This window comes from Pomacea canaliculata, linkage group LG3, assembly GCF_003073045.1.
Source record: "Pomacea canaliculata isolate SZHN2017 linkage group LG3, ASM307304v1, whole genome shotgun sequence".
NCBI lineage: Eukaryota > Metazoa > Mollusca > Gastropoda > Architaenioglossa > Ampullariidae > Pomacea > Pomacea canaliculata.
Window position 1 is genome coordinate 20,931,519 of NC_037592.1, and position 26,705 is coordinate 20,958,223.

General features: G+C 36.8%; 1 protein-coding gene across 1 annotated transcript; it reads left to right on the top strand.

Annotated features, from left to right (window-relative positions):
• Nucleotides 1-133: 133 nt before the first annotated feature.
• On the top strand, nt 134-25,378 carry LOC112558544 (eukaryotic translation initiation factor 5B-like). The gene is given in 27 exon segments (XM_025229043.1): nt 134-347; nt 3,063-3,191; nt 4,065-4,167; nt 4,918-5,070; nt 6,121-6,579; nt 7,267-7,378; nt 7,757-7,857; nt 8,001-8,117; nt 8,735-8,752; nt 8,754-8,886; nt 9,847-9,927; nt 10,249-10,458; nt 11,830-12,026; nt 12,932-13,039; nt 13,225-13,255; nt 13,258-13,334; nt 14,257-14,324; nt 14,957-15,098; nt 15,485-15,616; nt 16,053-16,235; nt 17,480-17,641; nt 18,061-18,192; nt 19,233-19,364; nt 19,563-19,639; nt 21,263-21,566; nt 21,947-22,108; nt 24,094-25,378. Coding segments are annotated over 27 exon segments (3,678 nt in total). The 5' UTR covers nt 134-300; the 3' UTR covers nt 24,202-25,378.
• The last annotated feature ends 1,327 nt before the right edge of the window (nt 25,379-26,705 follow it).

Sequence of the window (26,705 nt, forward strand, 5' to 3'; positions counted from 1 at the left end):
CCGCTAAAATTAACTGGCATATGACGTGGTACAGAAACAGTAGAAACATCCACTGTGAATACATCTCAGTCGTCTCTGCGTATTACGCCATCGTAATGACCGCTGTCCCATCATGCACTCTTACCGGAAAAGCTGTTGCATGCACACATTTTCGCTTCCAGATGGTAGATACCGAAAAGTTGATAGGCAACAACAGAGAGGAAGGGGAAAAGAGAAAAAACTAACGTTAAACTTGAGTCATTTCGCTTCTCTCCTCATTTTTAACAAGTTACTTTTGTTCAAAGATAAGTGAATTTCACCATGGGAAAGCCCAAAAAAGGAAAGAAGGGACAAGATCAAGATGACCTGTAAGTAAATATTCGTCTACTTCACGAATGAAAAAGGCCATGCTGCCACTTCGATTGCTGTGATTGTAAAGTAGAATATAGCGAACACTACACATTGTAAGCATAATACTTTGAATCACAATAAATCGTAACATGATCCTAAAAGTGATTGTCCTGCGTACTGCATATGCCATAATTATACTATGGTGCACATGAACAACTGAAAAGTTTACCAAAATTTGGTAAAAATCGTGTAGTCTGTTCCATCCATACAGCAGATATTGTGTGTAGACACTGTAGAAAATGTAATAATATCTTTTGCTAAAATGTTTAAAAGAACAGTTTATTTCAGGATGACAAGGATTAGATTTTCATTTATTTGAATTATGTTTGGGCCCAGGTCTAAGTCATATTAATAAATCGTCCATTGATAATAAGTCATAATAATTTGTTTTAAATTAACATAATAGCCTGATCTTATGATCATCTTTTCTTAGATATCTAGACCTTACATGAGGTAGATCTTGCATCATATTGCATCACCTATGTGTTGCACCATTTACAGTAATAATGAACATGTGGTTTATATATCACATGCCCTACGCTCCTCAAAGGAGCAACATGGAATAAACTGACTAACTAAACTAAACTTAGATATTGTATACTCAGTCATGAAGGAGCATACTGTCAGCACTTGAGATAAAACTAGACATAGCATACGAAAAATGAAAGGATAAATTGCAGTACTGATTAATGAAAGACCAATTTCGATGACGCCAAGACAAATTGGGTAACAAACAGTAAGGATTGAGTTTCATAAATTGTGGAGGAAGAAGAGTAGGCAGACTAGTCAATAGATGAAAAAATTGAAAGAAAAGATTAGAGTGTTTGGACTAGAATTATGTAGACTGTTATTAGGAGTAATGCTTATGGAAGAGATGTGTTTTTAGTACATGTTTAAATAATTTGGTAGGTAAGTAGGGTAGGAACATGCAAAGAAATTAAAACACAATGCAGATAGCTTGTACTGAATGTAAGAACAGTTGGGTAGGACTGAGAATGAAAGAGAGCAATGACATGGTCCTGTTACCTAGCTTTAATCACCAGACATGAAGCCGAGTTCTGTACTTTCTGAAGTTTATGAATGAGGTATGTGGGGCAGCCTGTGAGAAGTAGTTAACAATAATCAAGACTAGATAGAACAAACACCAGACAAGAGTGCTGGCAGCTTTGTAGAGAGAATATGGTGGATGACGCTGATCTGACATAGCTCATAATAGTCAGACTGATGGACAGCTGTAATTTGTCTATCTAGTTTCATGTAAGCAGTGACAGTGAATCCCAGATTCCTGATGGACATTGTAAAGGCAATGTAGGTTTCTCCCACCTTGGCATGTTTGGCAGACTGACGAACGATGATTGATTGCTTCTTCTCAAGAATAGAAGGATTTCTATTTTATAATCATTGAGTTTCAGTTTGTTTTGTACCATCAAATATTTTATGTCACCAATACGGGTGTCTGCTGTGCAAATAGCAGCGACGCTCAGTCGGTACAGCTGAGAGTGGTTGAGAGTGTCTCATGCAGCAGATAGGTTAAGCAAAGTTAAGGAAGAAACATCACCACTGTCAGTGGTTACTTTGATGATCAGTTTAAATATTGTGAAAAAGTCTATATTCTGTGAGACTGAAAAAGGAGGTGGTGCTCTTGTAAGTTAGCATCAAAACTACTTTCTCCATTATCTTAGAGAGAAAAGATAAGTTTGAAACTAGAACATAGTTGTTTAACACATTAATGTCAAGCGTGACCTTACCTGGGCAATTTTAAGATAAGACTTTATTTATCTCACAGGGCAATTAAGTGTAGCTCTGTGGAAGCACAACAACAAAATCACAACACATTCATATCTGCTCAAAATAGACTCATACAATTATGGTCCAGGCTTATATATGATCTACATTCATCCACACACAGCATTCAGAAGCCACAAGGCTGAAACAATGAAGGACAGCCTCAATCTGTATGCAGCTACACAGAATAAATGGCCCAATGGAAGTTGATGAAACTCTCTTGATATGCCCTTTTAAACAAAACAAAGTAAAACATCTAAGCATTCATTTTCTTTACCATGTAGTAAATTACTGTTAGTAGTGAGTTGATCTTTTTTGTTTGGGTTTTTTTGTTTTTGTACTGTCTGGTCTATTCTCAGATCGGACTAATGATTGTTCCCCCACTATTACCTTATCAGAACCATTCCACATGGGTCACTGGTCATTTCATCATAATTTGTGATTTCAACCAATGTTTTTTATACAGAACCTGTAGAGATTCTGTTATGTGTAATAACAAAAGAATATTTCTCTAGCGATAAGAGAATATCACTTTTTTCGCAGTTTTTGGACTATCATTTAAAATTTGACACTTCTGGTCTTCTTGTTACTTATACTTTCTTTCCCATTTATTCCCCCATAAAAAAAACTGCTGTGAACTGTGAAACCTTTTTAAGCTTTGTAAATTCTTGGTGGGTGCTTAAACAATAAAAATGTGCATGCTTCAAAAATGTGTTGTAAGTTAGGAAAATATGTTGACCAGCACCACATATAAACAAATCTGCATCCAACTTGTTAGCTGCTGGATTTTTTTTTCTTGGAAATAATTTAATGTTGTACAAAAATAAACATCTTCATATAATATTTTCACCCAATACTGGATATTATATTTTCTGTTTGCCTCACAGGAGTGATGAGGAGTTAAGCAGCAGCACTGGAGCAGGCACTAAAATGGGTGACAATGAATCTGATTTGACAAATCAAGCAGCAACCAAGAAAATGAAAAAGGGCAAGAAAAGTCGAAAAGATGATGACCTGTAAGTCCTTTCTGACAGTGAGGTCCTTTAGATTTAAATCATCTTATGAATGTCAGACATAGTGGTCATTTTTAATTTACTTGTCTGATCAATAGCACTTTATCTTCCATAAAATGAGAGTTCAGATGTTTCCCCTTTAGGATACCTTTTATTTTTATCATATTACAGTTTGGCACTGTTAACTTGCCTCTTGCCACACTTTGTGACAGAACGAATTTCCCACAGATTTACCCTCAATTTTCTCTATTTGCCTATAATAAGCATTTTATATAGAAGAAATTCTGACATGAAACAATTAACATTAACAGTTCATCTTTCCACACAACAAGAAAAAAGGTCTTCAAGAGTTTAAAATAAGTGTTTCTCTTTGTGGCAGATAAATGTCAGGTGTTCGTTTTATAGTTTTGGAGAAATTCTCATTAAGCGATAGCTCTGAAGATTTCATTAACTAAATAAACCAGCAGTGCTGTTGTTAGTACTGAGTGTTTGTCTAAAAACATACTCGCTAAAGCCAACTGTTATATTCTTTCAAGCCATCAGCTTCACTATCTTACAAATAAAGCAAAGTGTGGTGATTGTGTATGCTTTTATGTGTGGTTGATGTCTATGCAGATCTGCATGGATCATTTCTAACTTTTGCAGGAAAAGTTCTTTCATCTGCAGTCAAAGACTGTTTCATTTATTGCTCCAGAGCTTGTTTATTTTTGAATAATGTATTTTACCTATTAATAAGATGTTAGTGGTGGCTTCAAATGAAGGAAAAGGACATTTTCTGTGCACTGATATAATTTAACTACACAAAGTAGATTTTGAGATAGTGACCTGTGAGAGCTCATAGGAATGATCTTTTTTAATCTTTTGCTGGTGCTGCAGAGAAGACATAGAGGCTGAAATTGCTGCCATGTCCCTTGAGATGAACAAGGACAGTAAGGAGGCATTAGAAGAGGAGGAGGTTCACGTGGTTTCTAAAAAAAAAGTAAGACTTTGGTTCAGTTATACCCTGTAATGTCTGTCATAACATTACTGTACAGTTCATTTGGGAACATGATATTTATCCACACCACATTATGGTTGCTAGTCCTGTAAATGTGAATCTTTGATCAACTTTATAAACAGAATCAGTAATATTACCATTTTTTTTTTATAGATACAATTTCCCTTAACTTGGCTAGGGAACCAGCAAGTTAAGTTACCCAGCATGAGCATAATATCTTGATACTTACCTAGCTGAATGGCATTTTAGTAATTCCCAATAAAGAGTGTTGTTGCACATGCAGAGGGTATGGCAGAAAACTTAAATCTGAAACAAGCAAAAAAATGAAAAAGTAAGCAAGAAACTACAGTAAGTTTAATTTATTACTTCTGGCCAAATGTGCTGAACCAAGTATTAGATGACAAAAATGTTAATTTATTTTTTATTTGTAAGTAAATGAACAGCGGAAAAAACTGGAGGAGTCAACGTCTTTTGTGAAGTTTAGTTTCTTTAGAACATCTGGTTTTCTTAAATGATTAATGAAAGAAGTATTTACTAAACAGTTCTGTACCATTATTATCTGTCCTATGTATGCTAGTACCTTTCTTGTGCAAATCAGATTACTGCTGATGCTTGTTCATTGTATAGTTGAGTCCTTGTTTTCTATGTGTTTGATCTCTATAAATGCTGGTATTTTTGCCTCTATTTGTGTACAAAATATGTTGCCTTATTTTGCATCCATGACCTTTACAGAAGAAGGAGAAGAAGAGGGCAGAAGAAGATGCTAATGAGATGGAATCACCAGCTGTGGCTCGCTTTCAGTTGCTGGGACTGATGGATGTTGGGAATGAAGATGAAGTTGTTGATAATGATGATGGGAAAGAAAGTGAAGATGAAAAGGCCAAGGTTGGTGTGCAATTTGTGATATTATTTGTAGGGGGAAGAGGTGAGAAGGTAGAGATTTGGCAGGAGGATGTAAGTAGTCTAAACTGTATATTAATGAGATTTGAAGTAGTCTCCTTTATGGTTCAGTTCAGTGGACCTGTGGATATCAATGTTTGCGACTGTCATCATTTGTGTAAAGTTATGCCACTTCAAAGTTGACGAATATCTTGTATCTTTTATTAAACTTTAGAACTTAGAATTTTATTAGAGAAACAGAAATTTTGATGTGTCTTTTCTGATCTAATTCAAGATACATATATATGCAAATGCTTGTGAACGAGAGCACAAATACCGACCAAACCACCAAAACACATGATATCACACATGGCAAATAGCCACTGCACTGCAGCTAATTTTAGTGCTGGGAATTGTTTATTCTCACAAAATACATGATTCTTTCAATCATACAGAGCACAACCATATTCTGTTCAACTGATTAAGAAAAAGTCTTGTGATTCCTGAGGATCCTTAAATTTGAAACAAAAGAAGTGATTTTTGTGTGATTACTTTCCACCAGCAGGAAGTGTGTGTCTTTGCACGTGTGTGTGTATATATATGTGTGAGACTTGACATGATAGATGACATGATGTTAAGGCCTTCTTAATGTGCAGAAAATTTGGTATGTTAGGTGACCAGTTGCTCACCTAACCAGTGGAGTGCCGTGCGTGTCAGGCACATTCTAGCTCACAGGTTATAGATCAATTGTAGCCTGTTATCAATATGGTCATTATAGCTGGTAGATCTCGAAGAAAAAGAATAAACAGTAAAAATTTCATTTTCTTCTGCAATCATTTATACTATGTATAAGTAAGTTGCATAAGTGAACCGCTCTTTGTACATTAAAGGGTTTTTTTTTTTTTTTTCAATTTTCTGGGGGTGAACAAATAAAAATCAGTGTATTCTTCTCTTGACACTTGAGCTTATTTAAACAAAAAGTGGTGTAATCATTGTTTTATATTGAATAATTAGGTGTGTATATGGACTAGCATTTTTGTCTTTTAAATCCATTAGGGAGGGGAAGTGGTTTTGGAGAGTGTTGGAAACACGGATGCCAGCCACGGAAAGAAAGAGAAAAAAAAGAAGAAAGGAAAAGACAAGACCAAAACAGCAGAAGAGGAAGATGTTGATGCAATTTTGGCAGAACTAAATGAGCCTAGTGAGAAAAAAAAGGGAAAGAAAGGAAAACAAAAGGACACAAAAGAAGTGGAGCAGGAGACTCCTCAAGATGAGCCTCAAACGGTGGCCATAGAGGTCAAGAAATTGGATCCAAAGGTTGTTACAATTGATGACTTTGAGTCTGATGAGGACAGTAAGAAGAAGAAAAAAAAAACAGGAAAAAAGGAGGTAAAGGAAGATGAAACAGGGGCACTTGAGGGAGACGAAGAAGAAGACGAAGATGGAGGAACAGTGAAAACTGCTGCACAGAAGAAGAAAGAAAAGAAGGAGAGAGAACGCCTAAAGAAATTACAAGTAAGTATTGCTTAATTCATAACAGTAGTACCTCTATATGCAAGTTTAATCTGTTCGAAACCGAGCTCGCATGTAAAAAAAACTCGCATATTAAAACCACTTTTCCCCATATAAAATAGGATTAATCCGTTTCAACCCTCCTACAACACCACAATTCATATGTAAGTATATTTGTAAATACAGTATAATATACAGGACTGTATATTAAAATGTTAATAGCACAATAATATAACAAAGAGTATGTTGTATTTACACTACAACATATAAATGACTTTGCTCATATATCAAATTTCCACTTGTAAGTAATTTTTGGCTCATATCTCAGTATACTTGTATATTGATTCACTTGTATGTAGAGGTCTTACTGTACTGAAGTCTTTGCTGTTTTGTAGATTTTGTGCAGATATTTCCTCTTTAAAAGAGACTACATAGCTTTTTTTTTTCTTTTTAAGATCATGAATAAACAATACATAAGGGTGTGTTTCAAAGATTGACATCTGTTCTTAGAGTTATGTATTGCCTTGCATTTAAGAATAAGGCCAAACTGTTATAAGAACGGTAGCTTACTTAAAGTTTTCAAATTCAGGTTTCAAGAAATTTTATACTTGTTCTCATATCAGGGAAAAAGGCTTGGATTTCTTGCAAAAAGGATAAGGTTGTAAGCCATCTTTTTGAATTTTTCGACAGCAAAAGCAGAAGCAGCAAAAGAAAGATGCAGTTACAGCAGACGATAAAGCGAAGTCTAGCAAGCAAGAGGGCACAACCACTGTGGATACAGAGCAGAATGAAGGCGATAAAGGTCAGATTAACTTGGTGAAATTGCACCAATGTGGCTTTAAACCACCACCCCTCTACACCTCATTCTAAAAGCTAGTGACATGAGAAATAAATGCTGCATTTAAAAGCTAAATCATTTATCTACAAGTTACTTCCCTTGGCTTAAACGATGTGACATCTGTCTTTTTCAAATTGTTATCCTATTATTTTGTCTATTAAATCAATAGTTTTTATGTTTTTTTAGAAATACGCTTATTGAGTTGCAAAAGTATACTTGCCTTTTTGTATATCCAAGTTATGTAGCTTCCCATTTCATAAAACAAACGCATAATTGTTTATTATGCCTAATTTATCATCTTTCCTGTTTGTATCAATCCCTTTAAGATATTATTGTCTACAGCAATGGCAGAGGTAGACAGTGAAGAAGAGGGGGAAAAGGAAGGAAAAAAGAAGAAAAAGAAAAAAGGCGAGAAAGATGAGAAACCCAAGACAAATAAAAGAGTGAGCGTTTACAGAATATACTATGTCATGTACATAAAGATAATTTCTGTTTAAAGCTAATTACAAGAGCACCTTTTATATAAGCTTTTAAAACAAATAAGCTTTTAATGCTTTAAGTTCACCATGCTTTACCTCGATGACAGGTGGCAGCAATCAAAGAACATCTGGCAAAAGTAAAGGAGGAAGAAGAAAGGAAGCGGCGAGAGGAGGAAGAGGCAGAAAGGCTGGAACAAGAAAGAATCCAGAAATTGGAAGAACAGGTTTGTCAGCCCAGGTTGTATGTCTTTTAGGAGAAATACTGTCCCTGCCACCCTTTTCTTGTTCTTGTTATCTTAAAATCTGTGTTTGTGGTCATGCCCTTTGCATAGTTGATTCCAAAATCCTTTTCTAAGGCCAGGCATGACTCGAAAATTCTAAATCTAATATCTACAAGATATCACTATTGTTTTACCCTTGATTGAAACTTAATTTTTTTTAACAGGAAGCAATCTAAATTCTATTTTGTAAAACAGTGTGTTTAAAAAGGATTTAAAACCACTGTAACTGCTAACTTTTTCAAATTAAGCCAGCATTAAAATGGTTAGGGTTGTGCCATTTATTAGTATAACACAATTGGTTTTTTTAACAAATGTGTTAAATTCACTACAAGAAACTTCTGAGTAAATAATCCTCTTGCACTTAATAAGCCTTTACAAATCATCCTCCACTGTGACAGAAAAAAAATCAGTTACCCTGTAGTTCAGCTATCCTATTGGCATTGGTAGTTTAAGGAACAAAACCATATATATTGAAAAGAACATTTTGCATGTTTTGTCATTTTTCAAATGGAATTTTCTAGCACCTACATATTCCGTATGAAAGAAATCTCTTTCCACAGAAACGGTTGGAAGAAGAAGCGACGCCTTAAAAAAAAACTTAAGAAAAAGGAACGTGAGGAGCGTGCAAAAAAAGAAGGACGATTCCTTACTGAAAAACAAAAACAAGACCGCATGCGTCTCAATCAGATGTTGGAGATAATGAAGGAACAAGGTCAGGGTTGTAATAGCATCTTCACTGTTGCAGTAATGCAGTAGAGAGATTTTTATAGATACATTTTTAGGACTTTCTAGTTAATACTCTTGAAGTTAATAAAGTTAATGCCATTGCAATTGTCAGTAGACATGGTGTCAAAACTTATCCAGACAGTGAGGTCTGATGATATTAGCATTTAATTGCTGTTGTGACTTTTTAACTTTGCTTTAAAGTCTGTGACAATTTTACAAAAGAAGCAAAGATAACTTAAACCAGATGTCTTTTTTTTTTCCTTCTCTCTTGTTGGGGAAATGAGTAATAATGTGACTTGGGCTGGCTGTTCCAGAGATGAGACCCTAACCCCTAAAAAGACATAAAGCTTAGTCTACATTTAAGCTGTTCCTTTATTTTGTCAGCTGATAAAGATTTTTGTGTTTTTGATGCAACTCTTTCTATATGAAGATTGCAGTCATAGATTAAATGTAAAAATGAGACAAGATACTAAAACATTAACGTAAGCTAATGTATAAGGATTAAAGACATGATGGTTTTCCTTTGTAATGGAGAGATGGTATTGACTATGAAAGAGATCATTTTTCAAGGTCTGTCTCCTCACCTGAGAAGAATAATCATTGCATATTTGTGTAGGTGGCCAGCTTTAGAAGTAGAGTGACCTGAGTACTCTTCATTGCAGTCCTGTTTATAGTTCTTGAAAGACTCATGATATACTGGTCTGTCTGGTCAAACATTTATGAACCAGATGACTTATTAAAAACAATTGCAAGCTTGAAATAGAGGCTGTTCCTAAAACAGAATTCATGTATTAGAATGTTCAGGTTCTTTTAAGCTCACACCTAACACTTCAAAAGAACTTAACACCATTCTAGAAGTATATGTCCTTGTGAATTCTCCATGTTAATATAAAAAAAAAAATTTTGCAGTCAGAAGTTATAGATTGATCATGCTGATACTGTGCAGGTGTTGGAATTCCCACTAAAGAAGAAGTAGCTAAAAAGAAGCCTCTCTACACCAAGAAGAAGAAAGAAACACAACCCAAAGGTAAAGAGTCTGTTATTTGTCAATAAGATGAAAGGTTCTGTGAGTTTGCCATTGTCACAACCTTATATTGATAGATTTGCCTGTTATGATTTTCGTCAGCAAATATGCCATCATAATTTTAGACATTGTATATTAGGGTACGTATCAGTTGCATAGGTGTTTATGAGTTATTCAAACATTCTTTTATCTTGATTTCTGTTTTCATAAGGCAGATTTAACTTTTTCAGGACTGAACATGTACTTTTTTTTAGCTTTAACAGTGTCTTATGATTTCAGTCTGTGATAAATTCTTGTATTCTTTAGCTTTGTTGCCTTGTACAGATGATGCTGCAAAGCCACTGTCACCATCCGAAGAGAAGACTTTGGAAATTAGCTCTCCTGTAAGTGAGGAGAATAAGTTAGACAAGCTAGAGGAGTCTGTTGTAACTGACGTCAAACATGATCAAGAAGAGAACGAAGCAATAGAAGTAAAAGATGCTTGGGATGAAGAGAGTCAAGAGGAAGACAGTTCAGAAGAAGAGGAGGAAACGGGTAATTACATGCAGTAATCATATGGCATGGTTAAAATTATATATATAATTGTTACTCTTACATTTGTTTTTAAACATATTGACTGTAGTCACTAAAAATTAAAATGTTAACAGCTTCATGGTTTTATGAGTGTTTAAAACACATTGCCTTTTAGGAACGGTTTTAAGCTTTGACTACTTTATGATGTAGAATTCAAAAAGGATATTTTTTTTTGCTGCTGTTGAAGTATCTTTGAGTTTTAATTACTGTTGAAAGGAAAGTCCCTTTGAGGTTTATGTTATTGATTATTTGAAAAACCCTTGGACCCTATTACCAATTTAAGAATGGGTACGGATTTTCATCCTGAGAGAACAAATCTCAGGGCAGAATTGGAACACAAAGTAAAACTGTGACTGAGGAAAGAAGGATTAGAAGTTAGGAATTGTAAAAGTGAAAAGACTATCATAAACGATACAATATGGAAATGGGAATAGATGTCGCATTGTGTCTCTTGCGGAAATGGGTTTAGCAGATTTATTGTCAAAGCATTGAAGTGCTACAAAATGTGAATTAGATACGTTCCCCTCGCCCCCCCCCAAAAAAGCCCTTAACCAACAAATTATTGCTGCAATTCAGCTTCTTGGATCCTTATATGAGGAAACAAACATAATTCCGCTGATAAAGACGGCAGTCAGTTCCTCTGGTTGTCAGTGAAGCAGAGAGGAGTGTGCTGCAGATGAAGCTGAATGATTATATCACATCCTAGGAGAGAGCATGTGGATAGATCTGGCAGCTGACAAGACCCAGTACTCATGCCTGTCTTGGATTTAGGAGAGCAGGTCCTGCACAAGATGATTCATCCACTCCTTCACATTCATACACCAGCTCTTTCTTCTGGCCACTGCAGTATCAGCTGCCCTTCAACATACCTTGAAGGACAATCTTCAACAGTGTTGTGCCAAGTCACATGACCAAACCAGACCACCTTACACTGCTTGACTCTTGCAAGTAGGGGTTCCTGGTGTCCTATGAGTAGGGTGTCAGAGCCTTATTGAAAGCCAAAACTGTTGAAGCTGTTGTTTTCATTATGATCTAAGGTTCATAACAAATAGCAGTGCTCATATATATGCATTTATATGCTTTGGTGACATATAGGTCACAGAAAGTCTTCAGTCCCAGGAAAATGGCTTCCATCAATAGATTTTTGGTTATTATTAAATGCTTGTGTTGCACGAGTAGAAACTAAGGCTTTTGGGATGTCATCTCTGTTAAACATTTTAGCCAGTTCTGATGTTAATTAGTGCATCCATTAAATTGGATTTAATTTGGCACTTGGCAGAAGAGAAGCTGTGCTTGGAACTTATTGCCTAGGTTGTGTCTTTCCTTTCAAAGGAGAGAAGCCTGAGGATGCAGTAGTTTCAGAAGCAGTGGATGCAAGGCAAAGCACAGCTCCACCAGAAGAAAATAACGAGGAGTCCGAAGGGGCGGAAGATGAATCTGAAGAAGAATCTGAAACTGAAGAAGAAAGCTCAGAAACTGAGTCTGATGATGACCGGACTCCTGCTGAGCGTGGCAAAGAAAAAGTCAGGGTAAGACAGTAAACTGGTTAATAGCAAGCTATAACCTTTTGTGGCCTTAGATTGTGATACTTGTATCCAGAGTGTACAAGGTCATGTAAATGACACATTGCTTGTACATAATCTTGCCTTTTTTAAACAAAAAGAACTGACCAGATTTCTACATTGTTGGAATAAACAAATTCGTTTGAATTAATACAGTGATGGTGTACAAATGCAGAGAATGCAAGCCGGAGAATATGATTATTGTCACTTAGCTTTTCCATAGTTCCTCCTTGTTAGTAAGGGAGGTCATAATTCCTCTTTGGCAGAGTTTAACAGTTCTGAGCCTATAAACTAAATTGGCAACGATGATCTTGTGCTTGCAAATAATGTTAAGAAGTGGAAGTAGAACATATTGAATATCTCAGACATCTCCATGCACAGAAAAGAAGTCAACAACAAAGACATCAGAATGAATCTTGGTCTCTGGCAGTTTTAAATTGATTCCAATCCTACCAGTCTATGGTAGCTGTAGGCGCCATATATTCACCTGGTTCTTTGAAGTACGGGGTGTCTCAATGATGTTTATATTTCTTATATTGTCTGTTCGTTAATCTGTAGTCTTTCGTGTGCAGCAAAATTTGATTATCGATATGCAAAGTGTGAAGACCTCAGCCAGTGGTAGAGCTGGGATCATGTGTGAATGAAGGGGTTCTGTGGTGTCACAATTTTGACCACTTTCTACACATAGGAATTTCTATGGGCATTTATCTTTAAACATTTATTTCAAGAACAAAATAGAGGTTGGGAGGGGGAGTAGTGGTATTCACTCAGTTTTCGGGAAAAAGAATTTTTCACTGAGCTGTACCCAATTGTTAACAAACAAATGCACACTCCATTAGTCCTTGAAAGATTACAGTAAAATTTTATTGCAGAAACGTCATGAAGCTGCTGAGAAGAAGAGAACAACAGAGGTACTGCGTGCACCTGTAGTGTGTGTTCTGGGTCATGTGGACACTGGCAAGACTAAGATTCTGGACAAGGTATGGCTTGCAGCAGTCAGTGTGTGGAATAGGCCATGGCAATGTTGTGTTATTCCCACATTTTTGCAAAAATTCAAACTGTCAGTTAGATTGTGCCTTTATGTAAAAGATAACCACAAATTTCTTCATAGAATTAATAATTTTATTCATTATCATCTTTAACCCATTTATATGTTATGTTCCAGCTGAGGCGAACAAATGTCCAGGAAGGAGAAGCAGGGGTATAACCCAGCAGATTGGTGCAACCAATGTACCAAAAGATGCTATTCTCGAAAAGACTAAGATGTGCAAGGAGGTGAGTCGGATACATTAATGACCTAGAGAGACATCTGTTGAAATTGTTGACTTTACTGGTCAAAGAGAGATAGATTAAGGGAATGCAGAGCAGTCACAAACTTTCCAAGTCAACAGTAAATTATTCTGCTGTAAGTAGAGATAGTCAGGCTTGCTTGCTGCTCTTTAGTGAACAGACTAAAACACTCTAGCATTTGAATGGTTAATATTTGCACGAAAAGCAATTAAACTGCATCAAAAGTGTCAGTGCTTTCAGGAGGTTTCACTTTTTTTTTTAATTGGTCGCAGCCAATTGCATCCCTAGTTTTCATGTGGACAGTTTTTCTCCTGCCTTACCAGCCTTAGTACATTCCTCACAGATCCTGCATTGTCAGTGTACTTTGTCATTAGTTCATTAAAATAACCAGTTTTGATCACAACCATCAAAATACATAAAATACTTTAACTTGCCTGTTAATAGTAACGATAATAACAAAGCAGTACAAGCCAGGAGTCTTAAGATGTACAAACAGCTGATGCATTATATACTTCTTTTTCTACACAAGCAAAACAATTATCGCATCAACTTTTCAATTTTAAAGAAAGTCTTTCAAACCCTTTTCTCTAGGAGGTAGGAGTAAATGAGAGTGGGGTTCGGGGCTACTTATAGGCTTCTCCTCACATCATTTTGCACATTGGAGGTCTTAAGGAGTTGATGAAAAAATAATCTAGGATCATTTGATCACAGAAATGTTTCCTGGTACAGTCAGAAAATAACTAAGTGTGACTGCAAGGGTCAGAGTTGAAACTTGCTCCCACATTTGGCAAAATATCTTTTTAACTTTCAGAAACTTACCATTTCTGAATGGAATCAACTGTTCTGTTTTCTTAATATCTTATAAAGTCATACATCTGTAACCATTGAATGCTTCTGGCACTCACAGTTTATGAAGCAAGACCTAAAGCTCCCAGGACTGCTTATCATTGACACACCTGGACACGAATCCTTCAGGTAGGCAGAATTCAGCATATGGAGAAATGTCGTGGTAGTTTAGTAATCTACATTTAATAAATGGGGCTTTTAGTGAATTGGCATTGAGAAGTATTTTACTAAAACAAAGTGCTAAGCATGTGATACTTTTTATTATAACTACAGAGGAAATGACTAGAGAACATAAGTTCCGTGTCCTAAATTTGACATTTTCAAAATAGTTTTTTTTTTTAAAAAAAAATTGCACAGGTGACATCCATATTTTAGTCACAGAACATTTGTCTGTTACATTGCTTAAGTAAGCTGTATTCTAATTTTAGCATTTTTCTGCATTTCACTTCCTTCCCCTCCTCCCCTCTCCCAGAAAATAGGGATGTCTTTTTATCATATGTGTGTGTATTGCAGAAATATTTTCATAGTCAAGAGTACTGCTCCACTCCATAGTTCGCTAACTGTGCTCTTCATGGTTTTGTCAGGGTTAGTGTTGGTGTCATGTGTTTGCTGATGATCATGTTTCTTGTTTGGTTGACTGTCAGTTTGTTTGTATCATTCATGTGCAGTGCTTTTAGCTCACATCCATTGGGAAATTCAAAATTTTCTTTTCGAGTATAACCTTTTCTGTCCTGTACATTTATCTTTGTGTTTGTGTGCAGCAACTTGAGATCACGTGGCTCTTCTCTGTGTGACATTGCTGTTTTGGTCATTGATATTATGCATGGCTTAGAACCACAGACCATTGAGTCAATCAATTTACTCAAGCAGCGCAAGACGCCATTTGTTGTTGCTCTTAACAAGGTAACTTTTTTTAAATCTTCATTTGATCAGATTGTCCCAGTCTTTTTCATCTGATTGTACCAGTCTCTTTATTAGCACACTTTTTTTTGTATTTCCACTCCAGAAAGCATTTGATGATTATTTCATGCCTAGGTGACAACTACTGCATGAGGTGCACTGTATATTTATTAAACTTTCTGTGGATACATGCACACTTCAAAATATTTTGTCCTGAATTAATATTTAGCAAACCAAGTTTAGTATATAAACATGAATCTTGATATGCCTGCTTGTTTTGTTGGCGGCCATGTCCTTCCCAAAAGGTTCACTTTATGTTTACAACTGATTAACCTTACACCTGCTAGTTAGTTATTCACTGATGAATTAACCATATTATTGTCCAACAGATTGATCGACTTTACCAGTGGAAGAGCAATCCACAAGCTGATGTTTACAACACAATCAAACGACAGACACCACACACAAAATCTGAGTTTGATGAACGAGCACGTTCTGTCATCACCCAGCTTGCCCAGGAGGTATTTTTAAAGAGCAATTCAAAATACACACTGTACCATATTGTATTGTGTACTAAGGAATGAATGATAGTAGTGTTGTGTACCGGGAATTGGCTGGGTAGTTTTGTTTACATTCTATTTAATGTTATTCAAACAGCAAAATGGGTTTGATAGCAAATACTAAAATAGGAAGATTCTATTTTTCAATTTTAGAGTCATGCTATTGCAGGAAACTAAACAGTAGAATGTGGGAGTTAAGTGGGTATTGTTATATACTGCATTCAGATATAACTCACACATTCTTAAGTCTGTAGGGTACCAATCAAGTTTAATTTATCTTGAATACTGAGGACTGAGTAACTAAGTGCTACTGTAGTGGCTTTTTTTACTCAGAAATTATTGTCTTAAATATTATGCTTCAAACATCTGCAACAGTCTCCCTATGTCCTGTGTGCAGGGGCTAAATGCTGCTCTGTTTTATGAGAACAAGAATGTCAAAGAATATGTTTCCCTTGTACCTACATCAGCACACAGTGGAGACGGCATGGGGAATCTGGTGGCTCTTATCTGTGAACTAACACAAAGCTTGCTAGCTAAGCGACTAGCATATAGTGAAGAAATGCAAGCAACTGTGATGGAGGTGAGTCATACCTGCTTCTTTGACAGTTGACTGTTGTGTGATAAAGTAAAATGTCCAGGTAATGATTATATAGGTGTTACCAAACTCAGTAGGCAGTTGTCTCATGATGAAGAATGTTTGGGTAATAAAAATATCTGTAAGCTTTGTTTGAAGTTTCTGCCACACAGAGAATTTTGGTAGCTTTGGAGGAAGTATATCAGATTTAAAAATGCTTGCAAGTCTTCTGTCTAATCATGGATATCTGTTTCTTAGAAGTGTTTAAAATGAAGCCAGCTGGAATTTTGTCTGTCAAATATTCTGCTTCAGGTATTCTATTCTTTCTTCCTCACTTTCCATTTGAAGCTGGAAAGGGCTATCTGTTTTAGAAAAAACAAGCTGTGTTCTGTTGGAGATTGATTTGCAATATGCTAGTTGGCTGTTTTTGAGTACTCAGAAAGCTTAACACAAGAGCAGAATTACATTTTATATCAGTTGTTTTTTTAGTTATCAACACAATACTTGTGAGGGAAATATAGAAATTGTGGATTTATCAGTACATTTTTTGCCAGTCAGAGGTCTTAGGAACTGGGGGTTCAACCTGCAACTGTCATGGTGGCACAGTTTAAAATTTAAAGTACATTTGACAGAAATGTTAACTTTTTGACACAAAGATACCAAATATTATGGGTTATTAACTACAGATTTATATTTCATATGCTTCATTCAAGACAGCTTTTTCCCTCTTGATGATTTCTGCTTATGTTTCGTTTACTGGATGTGAGAAATGTTGGCCAGTTGTTGCTTTTATATAATCACTCTGAGCTCAGGCATAATTTCCTTTGCAGAATAATAGCAGATTATATAGTGAAATTAAGCTAATAATTATTGACTAAATATTAAAATTTCTTACTGGCAGTTTTAAGAGGAATTAGGTGCTAATTTAAAAAAAAAGATTTTTTGATTCAGCATATTAACACTTTGCAATCTGCAATTATCTTTGTTCGTGTGATAAATTTAGCATTTCATTTAGTAAGGGATCAATTTAAGTTTTTTATCATGAATATACACTTTAAGAAAATGCATAATTGAATCATGGTACATCAGGAAAAACCAGTTTGAGGGAGAGGGGTTTTGAGAGTTCCACCCAAGCATAACACATTATATAATATTTGTGAATCTTCAACATTACTTGAACTGTGGCTGCTTGTATAAAAGTAGTAGTGTTATATTTACGTCGGCCTATACTGGGTTGGTTTTTTTTTCAGGTCAAAGCACTGCCTGGCCTGGGAACAACAATTGATGTGGTTTTAGTGAATGGCCGATTGTGTGAAGGAGCAACAATGATACTGGCAGGTACAGAAGGACCCATTGTTACACCAATTCGAGGCCTTTTGATGCCCCAGCCCATGAAGGAGTTACGTGTTAAAGTGAGTTTCAAATGTAGTGGGGAGAGGATTCTTGATTATGATTGGTCTAGATATTTTTTAACAGTTGGCGCAGAACTAATAATAGCTAAAGGAAGTGAATTTTTATTCTTGAAAAAAGATAGAGAAATCTTACAGTTATTTATAGGTATTGCAATCTCAGTACATGCATGAAGTACAGAGAAGGTAAACCTACTGTCAGGTGAATTGATACTAAGCACTAGAAGTGTATATAAGGCAGCATATATAGGTTTTGGTAGGGGAGTTGTTTGGGGGAATTTTTGCACAAGGAGAGGAGATAAGAGCATTCAGATCTTTCTTAAAATGTTCTTAAGATGTACGTATCAGAACCAGTTACTAAAGAGATATGCTTTTGAACATTACTAAAATGTTGTGCTCGATTTTTTTTTTTTGTTGTTCAGAACCAGTATGAACATCACAAGGAGGTGCTGGCAGCTCAGGGTGTCAAGATCATTGCAAAGGATCTGGAGAAAGCTCTGGCAGGTCTCCCCTTGTATATATCCCATGACCAGGATGAAATAGAATACTACAAGGTAATTTTCATTGTGTTGCCTATAATGCCATACTGAATAATCCATTTACTGTCCTGTAACTAGATTACAAGGTAAACATGAAACCTTATTATCACTTGAGTATAGGAAAAGAAAATAGAGAGTCCTACGGTAATAGGGGCAATGAACATAAATGGTTCAGTATCGAACCCTCTCTTCTAGCCACCCTGAATGGGTCTCAAACCAGTGAGCTTCTGCTCCATCACCACCTTTGGCTCCAAAGTCCCTATAGAGAGAAGTAAATAGGCAAATAATTAAAGCATCAGTGTCAAGGCTGGAAGGGTGCACACTAGCTGATTATAATTACCCACTGGTTAACCAACTTTCCCCACTTGACCCAGCTGTCAAATAGGTATCTGGCCTACTTAATGGTGAAGGGAAGGCAAAAAAAACCCACCTCCCTTACATAAACAAGATGGTACAGTATAAGTGTGGTCTCTAACACCTCGCTCTTTAATGACAACAAGGGTTAGTTACTACCTTTTACTTTTACCAGTTGAGCAGTTGTTGGCTTTATTTCCTAGAACATGTTTTGAATGATGCATATCTTGGATATAGATGTGCCAGGTATTATTAAAGTGCCGCTCATAAGTGTTGGAAGTAAAATTGTGATATATCTGTAAGTTTTAACACACAAGCATCTTGATGGCATTAATAATGATTGTGCAGAAAATGTGACAGATGACACATTTATCAGGGCTTCTGCTAAGGCTAAATTAAGGGGTCCCTGTTCTTCGCCCAAATTTGAAGGGGACCCCATTGACGAAAATTGAAGGGGTCCTCCGAACTTTTAATGCGTACTGTACGCAATTTTTTGCGTAAGCAGAAGCCCTGCATTTATTGATGCGGCCAGTCATGGTTACAATGATTTGCCTGTGGCGTCAGCAGATCTTTCCCATTATTTCTCAAACACACTGATGCAAACATCATTGCACATGATTAATTAAGACAGTATGTGAATGTGTTTAAGTCATAAGGAATTAGTTTGTCTGCCAAAGGCTATGATAATGTCTGTTTTGCAGCAAGAGGTAGAGAAGGCTCTGGAGGACGCTCTGAAATCTATTCGTCTGTCAGATCGAGGCGTCTTTGTTCAGGCATCTACCCTAGGTTCCCTTGAGGCACTTCTGGAATTCCTGCGCACATCCAAAGTGAAGGCAAGTGAAATGTGCAAAACATGATTTCACAACATGAATGCCATACAGTATCAAATTCTGTACAACTGTGTAGTGTATACAATACTAAAAATTTATGCTGAACATAATACAAGAGATTTGTTGTGTTGCATAGATCATAAGGCATGGATAGAGACAGGCTGGATTCTGGGGTGTTTATAGTTATACTTTTGTTTGCAGTATGCTGGCATTAACATTGGACCTGTGCACAAGAAGGATATTATGAAGGCTTCCATCATGTTGGAACATGACCCACAGTTAGTAATACTTTTGGTCTGTTTTGTGTAGACATATTTGTTCATCTGTGTGCTTGTGTCCAAATAAAAATGTTTATATTCATGCAAGGTGATTAAGCCAAACAAAACATTTAAAGTCAGCATGTCACTGAGCATATAGTCATCCTGTAGAGAACTGAATGGCAGAAACTATTTTAATCCAATATTGACCTATTATGCACAGAATTGATCAGAAGTTAAGTGCTTCATTTATGATGGTCTTTCATTCCAATCAGTGTGAAAATCATGCGAAAATCAGAAAAGGTGGTCAGGCTTAGCATATAGCATTCTTTCACAGTGAGTGTCTGTTATGGGTTACACAATTTCAAGTTTATTGACATGGATAAAGAGCGATTTGAATCAAAGAGAAGTTCTGACTGAATCTGACAAAATCCCTTTCATGGCTCCCTGCTCTTGCTGAAGTAATTTTAGATCGTGGGTAGCATAAACAAAGCAAAACAAGACAGCCTGCTTAATGTGTGAAAGTCTGGCTTTCCAACTTAGATGTGCACTGGCAGAAATTTATTGGCTGCTTAGTCATCTTTCTTTTCAAGTGAGCGGTGGAGATATTTGAGAGAATAAAGTTGTTATTTAAACCATATATGTGTAGTAACTTACACATAAATAACATCATTAATCAGCACAACCACAAGCCTGATTTAATAATTGTAAGGGTTTTTAATAAATAAGTAATTGAAAGTAACATTTATTAGCTAATTTATTTCTTTTTGTACACATGTGATATAAAGACAGGCTCTTCTTAATCTAGGAAAATTGTGTTTCCCTGCTCTTGGATTTGTGTATATGTGGGTTGTTTGTAAAAACTAATAAAAATACTATTTCTTACTTGGTGCTTTTTTTTTTTTTTTTTTTTTTAATGATGACGATTTGGCAATCACATCACATTGAAATTTAAAGGCAGGTGGTAAAACTTTGTTTCTGCAAGGGTTTATTCATGTAATAAAAAATTATTGCATGACAGCTTTGTGGATATTTACCTTTTTTCTTGCAACAGCGCTAATTTTCACACATATAAGACTCTTTCTGCCAACTGTTATTTTTTGATCAGTGCCTGATGCTGCAATGTATCGTTTACACTACTTTTCCCCATGCCTGGCTAAGATTTTCGAGCTTACACTGTGAACATTGACGCTTGTATGCTTTCACTGACTTTCATATTCACGATGTAATATTTAATCTACATGATTTAACACATGCCATTATCTGAAATCCTGATTTAAAATGTCAACCAAATACTGTTGCCTTTGCTGTTAGCACGAAGTTCTCTATTGCTTGCTGCCACAATTTTCGTCTCTCTGGATTTTAGCATTTACCATCGGAAAAGCAGATAATACTAACTTTTCTCCTGCTTTTTTTTTTTTTAATTTACCATTGTGACAGTTTATCACTTAACAATGATCTTTTCACACCTATATCTCTACATTTTTAGGTCTTGGTAAAGGCAACTGAGTTGCTAACTGAGCTGCTATTTTAACCACCACTAAATATGTACTGTGCATGTGCTGAATAATTGCATGCTTGTCATTGATGTGAGGTGGTCACAGGTGCCAGTTATCATTTACCTCTTGTGCTGGTTGGTCACAGGTATGCAGTAATCCTTGCCTTCGACGTACGTGTAGAGCGAGAAGCACAGGAACTGGCAGACCACTTAGGGGTGAAGATCTTCACTGCAGATATCATCTACCATCTTTTTGACAAATTCACTGCCTATCGAGAGGAACTTATAAAGAAAAGGCAAGAGGAGTTCCGACACATTGCTGTCTTTCCCTGCAAGCTGCGCATTCTTCCTCAGTTTATCTTCAACTCACGTGACCCAATTGTTATTGGTGTCCAAGTTGAAGCTGGATTTCTCAAGGAGGGTACACCTCTTTGTGTGCCAAGTAAAGAAGTGAGCTGAATGCTTTTTTCTCCTATATTTTCATCTATCGTGAATTTAGATAGGTTTCTCTTGTAAAGAGCTAAACTGTCAGGCAGTTTTGTTTCATTTTAAAAAGTTTATGCGTTTGATAGGCATAGACAGCATGCATGTAAATATTGCATGTAAAGCAGTGATGTGTGGAGTGTGCATTAAGTTGTCGCCACGTTTTCTCTCACGTTTCACTGTGGATCCCTCTTGTACATTTCAAATATTTTAGCTGCAGAAATAGTTGGCACATGTTTTGATTATTTTTAAAAGTCATCAGAGTGTTATCTAATAAATGTACTAAGGATTTGGGTACAATTTGAAAAAGATGGATATACACAATTATAAATATCTTCTGCCATCAGTTTGTAGAGATTGGTCGTGTGGCCAGCATAGAGTTCAACCACAAGCCAGTAGAGATTGGCCGTCAGGGTCAGGAGGTGTGCATTAAAATAGTTCCGGTACCTGGAGAGGCCCCTAAGATGTATGGCCGCCACTTTGAGGAAACAGACCTCCTTATCAGCAAGGTCAGTCACATTTTGGAAGTCAAATAGCGTTCTGTGCATCTCGCTGGTTTCTACAGATAACAGCATTATTCTTATATTACTTTTCACTTTCAACAAAGCAAGTGTCTTGACAACCATGGCAACTGTTCTGTACACCATAATGTAAACTGGTTAGTGTCACAAAACAGATCACACTGTGAACAGATAAATGAATAAATCAGCGAAGACTCTGTTGGCTCCTTCAAGAATTATTTTGCTATAAATTTCTGCCCTTGAAGAGCTAAATTAGGCAAGCGGTCGGCGATTTTGTTTTATTTGAAAGTAGGCATAATTCAGTTGATCAAGATCAAGTCATGTTTGAGACAGATGCTTGTTTCTCACTTTGACATAAATTTGACAGATATAATAATGGAAGGTAATATTTGAATTCTATCATATATTCTAATTAAGTGTTTAATTATTTGCCACTTTGCATTTGCTCATATTGTAATTTTTTCCTAATTTTCTGCCTCGTGACCTATTATCATGGCAGTAGCTCTCCATTCCATTCAGCTACCATCTTTCATTTGCATATCTGAATATTGGTCAACTGATGACTGAAATAATAACTAAAACAGCTGTGGGGCAGTGATTTAGAAAAATGAAGATTTTTATTCAAGATGGTAATATGCCAGAAAAGGATGAGAGTATGAATAGCTTGGGGAACAAAATGAATCTTAGAGGAGATTGAAATGTAGAGAATTCATAAGTGTGGCCAGTCTTTAACAGAGTCTATAAGATTAATAGGCACTTTAGGGATGTCTGCAAGGGAAAAAAAGGGGGTGTAAGAGGAAAAGATTTGACGAGACATGCATATACCCCCTCCAGCTTAAGAACTTGGGTTTTGCTTAAACACATTACAGCATCAACTAAACTTGAAGTCCAGAACTTGTGTTCATGACCAGTTCAGCAAATGAAATTCAGAAACAAAGGGGTAGTGAAATAGTTTTGATTATCACAATAAATCAACAATTTTTAAATCTAAAAATGGTCTTTTGTCAGCTTGACAGCTAGTGGTCTGTATTGAATAATAGTAACTGATGTGTTATATCCAGCTACTGTTATCCATGTGCAAAGAAGAACACATTAGCTAGGTTTAGCAAAAAAAGCACAGAAATGCAGTCAGTATAGTGTTGCTACACATAAGATTACATTCTCCCAACATTACAAACATGTGGGCTATATAGTACCGTAGAAACCACCAGGACTCCAAGTGGTGCCTTTTATGGAATCTATTTGTCTTTACCTACCTGAATCTCAGTAGATCACTCTACTAGGTCTTCCAAGACTGACCGGTGTTCAGCAAAAATGTTTTTCAAATAATGTAATCATTACAAGGCACTAACTTCTAAATTTCAGTGGATTTCCCTTTCCTTTGAGAAGGTACCAAGTTTAATGTAGCATCGTCATTGTCATTGTCATTGTCGTGTCCATAATACCGTGATGAAATATGTTTATGTTTAGTGCCTAATATTCTTACATTTGTTCCAAAAGCTTACCTATGTTTCAAATAACGTCATGGATATTGCTTCATTTTCTGCAAGGATGATTTATGGAATTCATATTTTTTATTATACCCAGTCTTCTGAAAAAGTGTTGTAATAGATTGTTGATCACCCATCTGCATTTTGTCTGGAGATGAATTTTTTAATTGTTCCATGGTGGTAATTACAAGTTCCAGTGATTAATGACATATTTCCTTGGTGGTGACTAATGGCTATTCTTATTAGTGCATTAGTCTCATTAAATCTGTTGATGTCACCATGATGATAGACATTGATATTGACATGAGGGGGCTTCTCTATTGATGATTGCTGAAGGGTGGAGGGGGGGAGAAAGTGATTACTCACTAGCACTTTTTTATGTACATTTGCTGTATTCTCAATGTCCCTTTAGTTTTTTATAATATTTATGGATCATTTGAAATGTTTGCTGTGATGTTACTGATACTGATGATTATCATGCAGATCTCACGAGAGTCTATTGATGCAGTGAAAGAGCACTTCCGCAAAGAGATGAGCAAGACAGACTGGATGTTGGTGATGGAGCTAAAGAAGCTATTTCAGATTTTGTGAGAAAGACAGGTCTGCATGAGGCCCATAACTATCAGCTTTCATTTGTGTGACATTGACCAAAGGACAAGTTCAGCAAAAGACTGGTGATGCTGTGGCCCAAATATAGGGAGAGGAGGAAAACAGGAACCTTCTTTTAACATCTGAATCAATAATTAACATACAAAAAAATGTGCTGGTATGGTTATTAATTTGAGTGAAATGTGCATTGGCCACAGAGACCATATGATGAATGCTGTTGTTGTTGGAATTTCTCTGATTGTCTGATGCGATTTTTGAACAGAAACAATCATGGTGAAAAGCCATGGTTGTGACAAGTATTGCCCAGTGTGGCACACAGTAGCAGGACATGCATGTGGTTATTGTTTGCAAGTGTACTTGATAAGCACCAGACCACTGGCTAATGCCCATGAGAGATTGAACAGTGATGTGTTCTTGCATCAGTCTGAGTGCCTCCTGCAGTGATGCTGCAAGTGCCTGCACCACTTGTATTCCATCTTCTTGGTTGCTCCAGGTATTGTTATTACCTGACCTGGGATTTCTCTTTTAAGACCCACAGTTTCAAGTGATTGAAAGTTGGTTTGGGTGCCAATATTTTTAGTTTTGATGTGAGTTTATTGTTGGCACAGCAGATTTGCCAAGAGATATCATATATTTCAAAGTTTTTGACCCGAAGGCCTGCCTTAATTTGTTTCTGAACAGCATATTTCGAGATGAGTACAGCAGAACTTATGGAAAATAGATGTTGGTCTTATTTTTATTTCCAAAATAGTTGATAGTCTTGTCAGCATCAGAGAATTTAGCATGGTGCACATACTGAGAAAAATCTGCAACCTGGAGCCATACCTTCTAGTGCTAAACATTGTGGATTTTTAGGATCTTTACATTATAATCTTTGCAGAATCTTGAAAACCAACGATGGTAACTGCAAGAAACAGATTAAGTCACTGGCCTTCATGTCACTACAGCCTGTGTATACATTGCTGTTGTACATATATAAATGTTAATAAAACATGGGTATGTGCAGAAAGCATACGTGGTTTGCATCTGCGTGTGTGTGTGCTTGCATGTGCTTGTACTGTTCTGCCCAGTACAGGAGGTTTGAGGAGCTTGTATGAAGGGTGTATTGCATTGCTATGGTTACAATGTTTCTTGGAATAAACTTGGGCTTTGTTAACCCTTTCTTCTTGTGCTTTATGATGTGGAATGTTCAATGTACAGTTGGTCTCAAGGTGTATCCTGCACAATTTTTCATTTCATTTTTTTATTAACTTTTATTAAGCTGTCGTGTGGCAGATAATTTGTCCTTGGCTATGTCAGCCTGAGTACCTCAGGAGGACAGTTGCCAAAAAGTGTCAGACATCCATCTCTTGTCAGACTGCATGTCATCAAAAAGCACGATTTATCTGTACAATCTCTGACCTTTGTGTGGGTCTGTATTAGCGCATCAAATAGTTTCCTGTCCTTCACTAGAACTGCTTGCTCCACAAACCATCCATCAGGATGAAAGTACTGCGAAAGGTAGGGAGCAAATTAGTCCAGTCTTAACAGAAACTAAAAGGCATTAGAGCAGTAACCATCCTCAAGTGAGTTTTAGCAGTGATGAAAGGGTTATTAGACCCAGTAGGTTTACTTTTTGAAAATGTATATTTTGTGGTGAATTTCCACAGGCAAATCTCAAGACATTAACAGATTCTCTTGCACATAAATGGGTAAAATGCGATGAAAAGCAAGTTCTACATTGCTACACACTTGATGGCCTTTTCTGCTGAAGATGTGAGCATTTGAACTTTCAATTGTGATTTATTTGGGTTAGAACAAAAAAACAAAACATAAAAAAAAAATATCACTGGGTTTTTAGTCCCTTTTTTCAAGACAAAATAATGATGTCAATAGTTGTTCTTCGTTCTGCACATCTTGAGTCCACATCTTCGCGAGCTCCCGCCTGTGAGTCTGTGGTAGTTGATGGCGGCCCTTCCCACCAGCGAACTTGGTGGTGGGCACGGAAGTCAAGCTTGCTGCAATTGGCTGCAGTGTATCAGCTTTGAAGCAAGCAGTTTTCTCCAGTAGCTGCAGAGGGTGATTGTACAGTTAGCAAGGCCGCTGCCAAGACATCGGTCACTGAGTCGTTTAATCAATCATGCGCGCACGACTCTTCACGCGCGCTCGCGCTGTGCGTGTACCTGCGTCAGAGACTGCGAGAGGGAGACTTGGGGCACAGCGAGAGCATAGGTCGGAGGGTTGGTTGAGGAGCTGGGGGGAGCGCCAATTACATGTGCGCACAACCATTCGCTGCCCTCCACTGGTCCGGGTGTGTTGGGGTGGGGGAATTATGAAGACGGTGGGAGGGACAGGCAGGCGATTCTCTCTATTCCGTTACGTTGATAACTCTAATGTCCGCCCACGTTGCGGCTGTAGCAGTTGTGTTTGGAGCTACAGGAAGGAAAGTCTGCGTCTGCGTAGTGTGATGTTGCAAACTTCCGGTAAGACATGCCAAAGGATCAAAG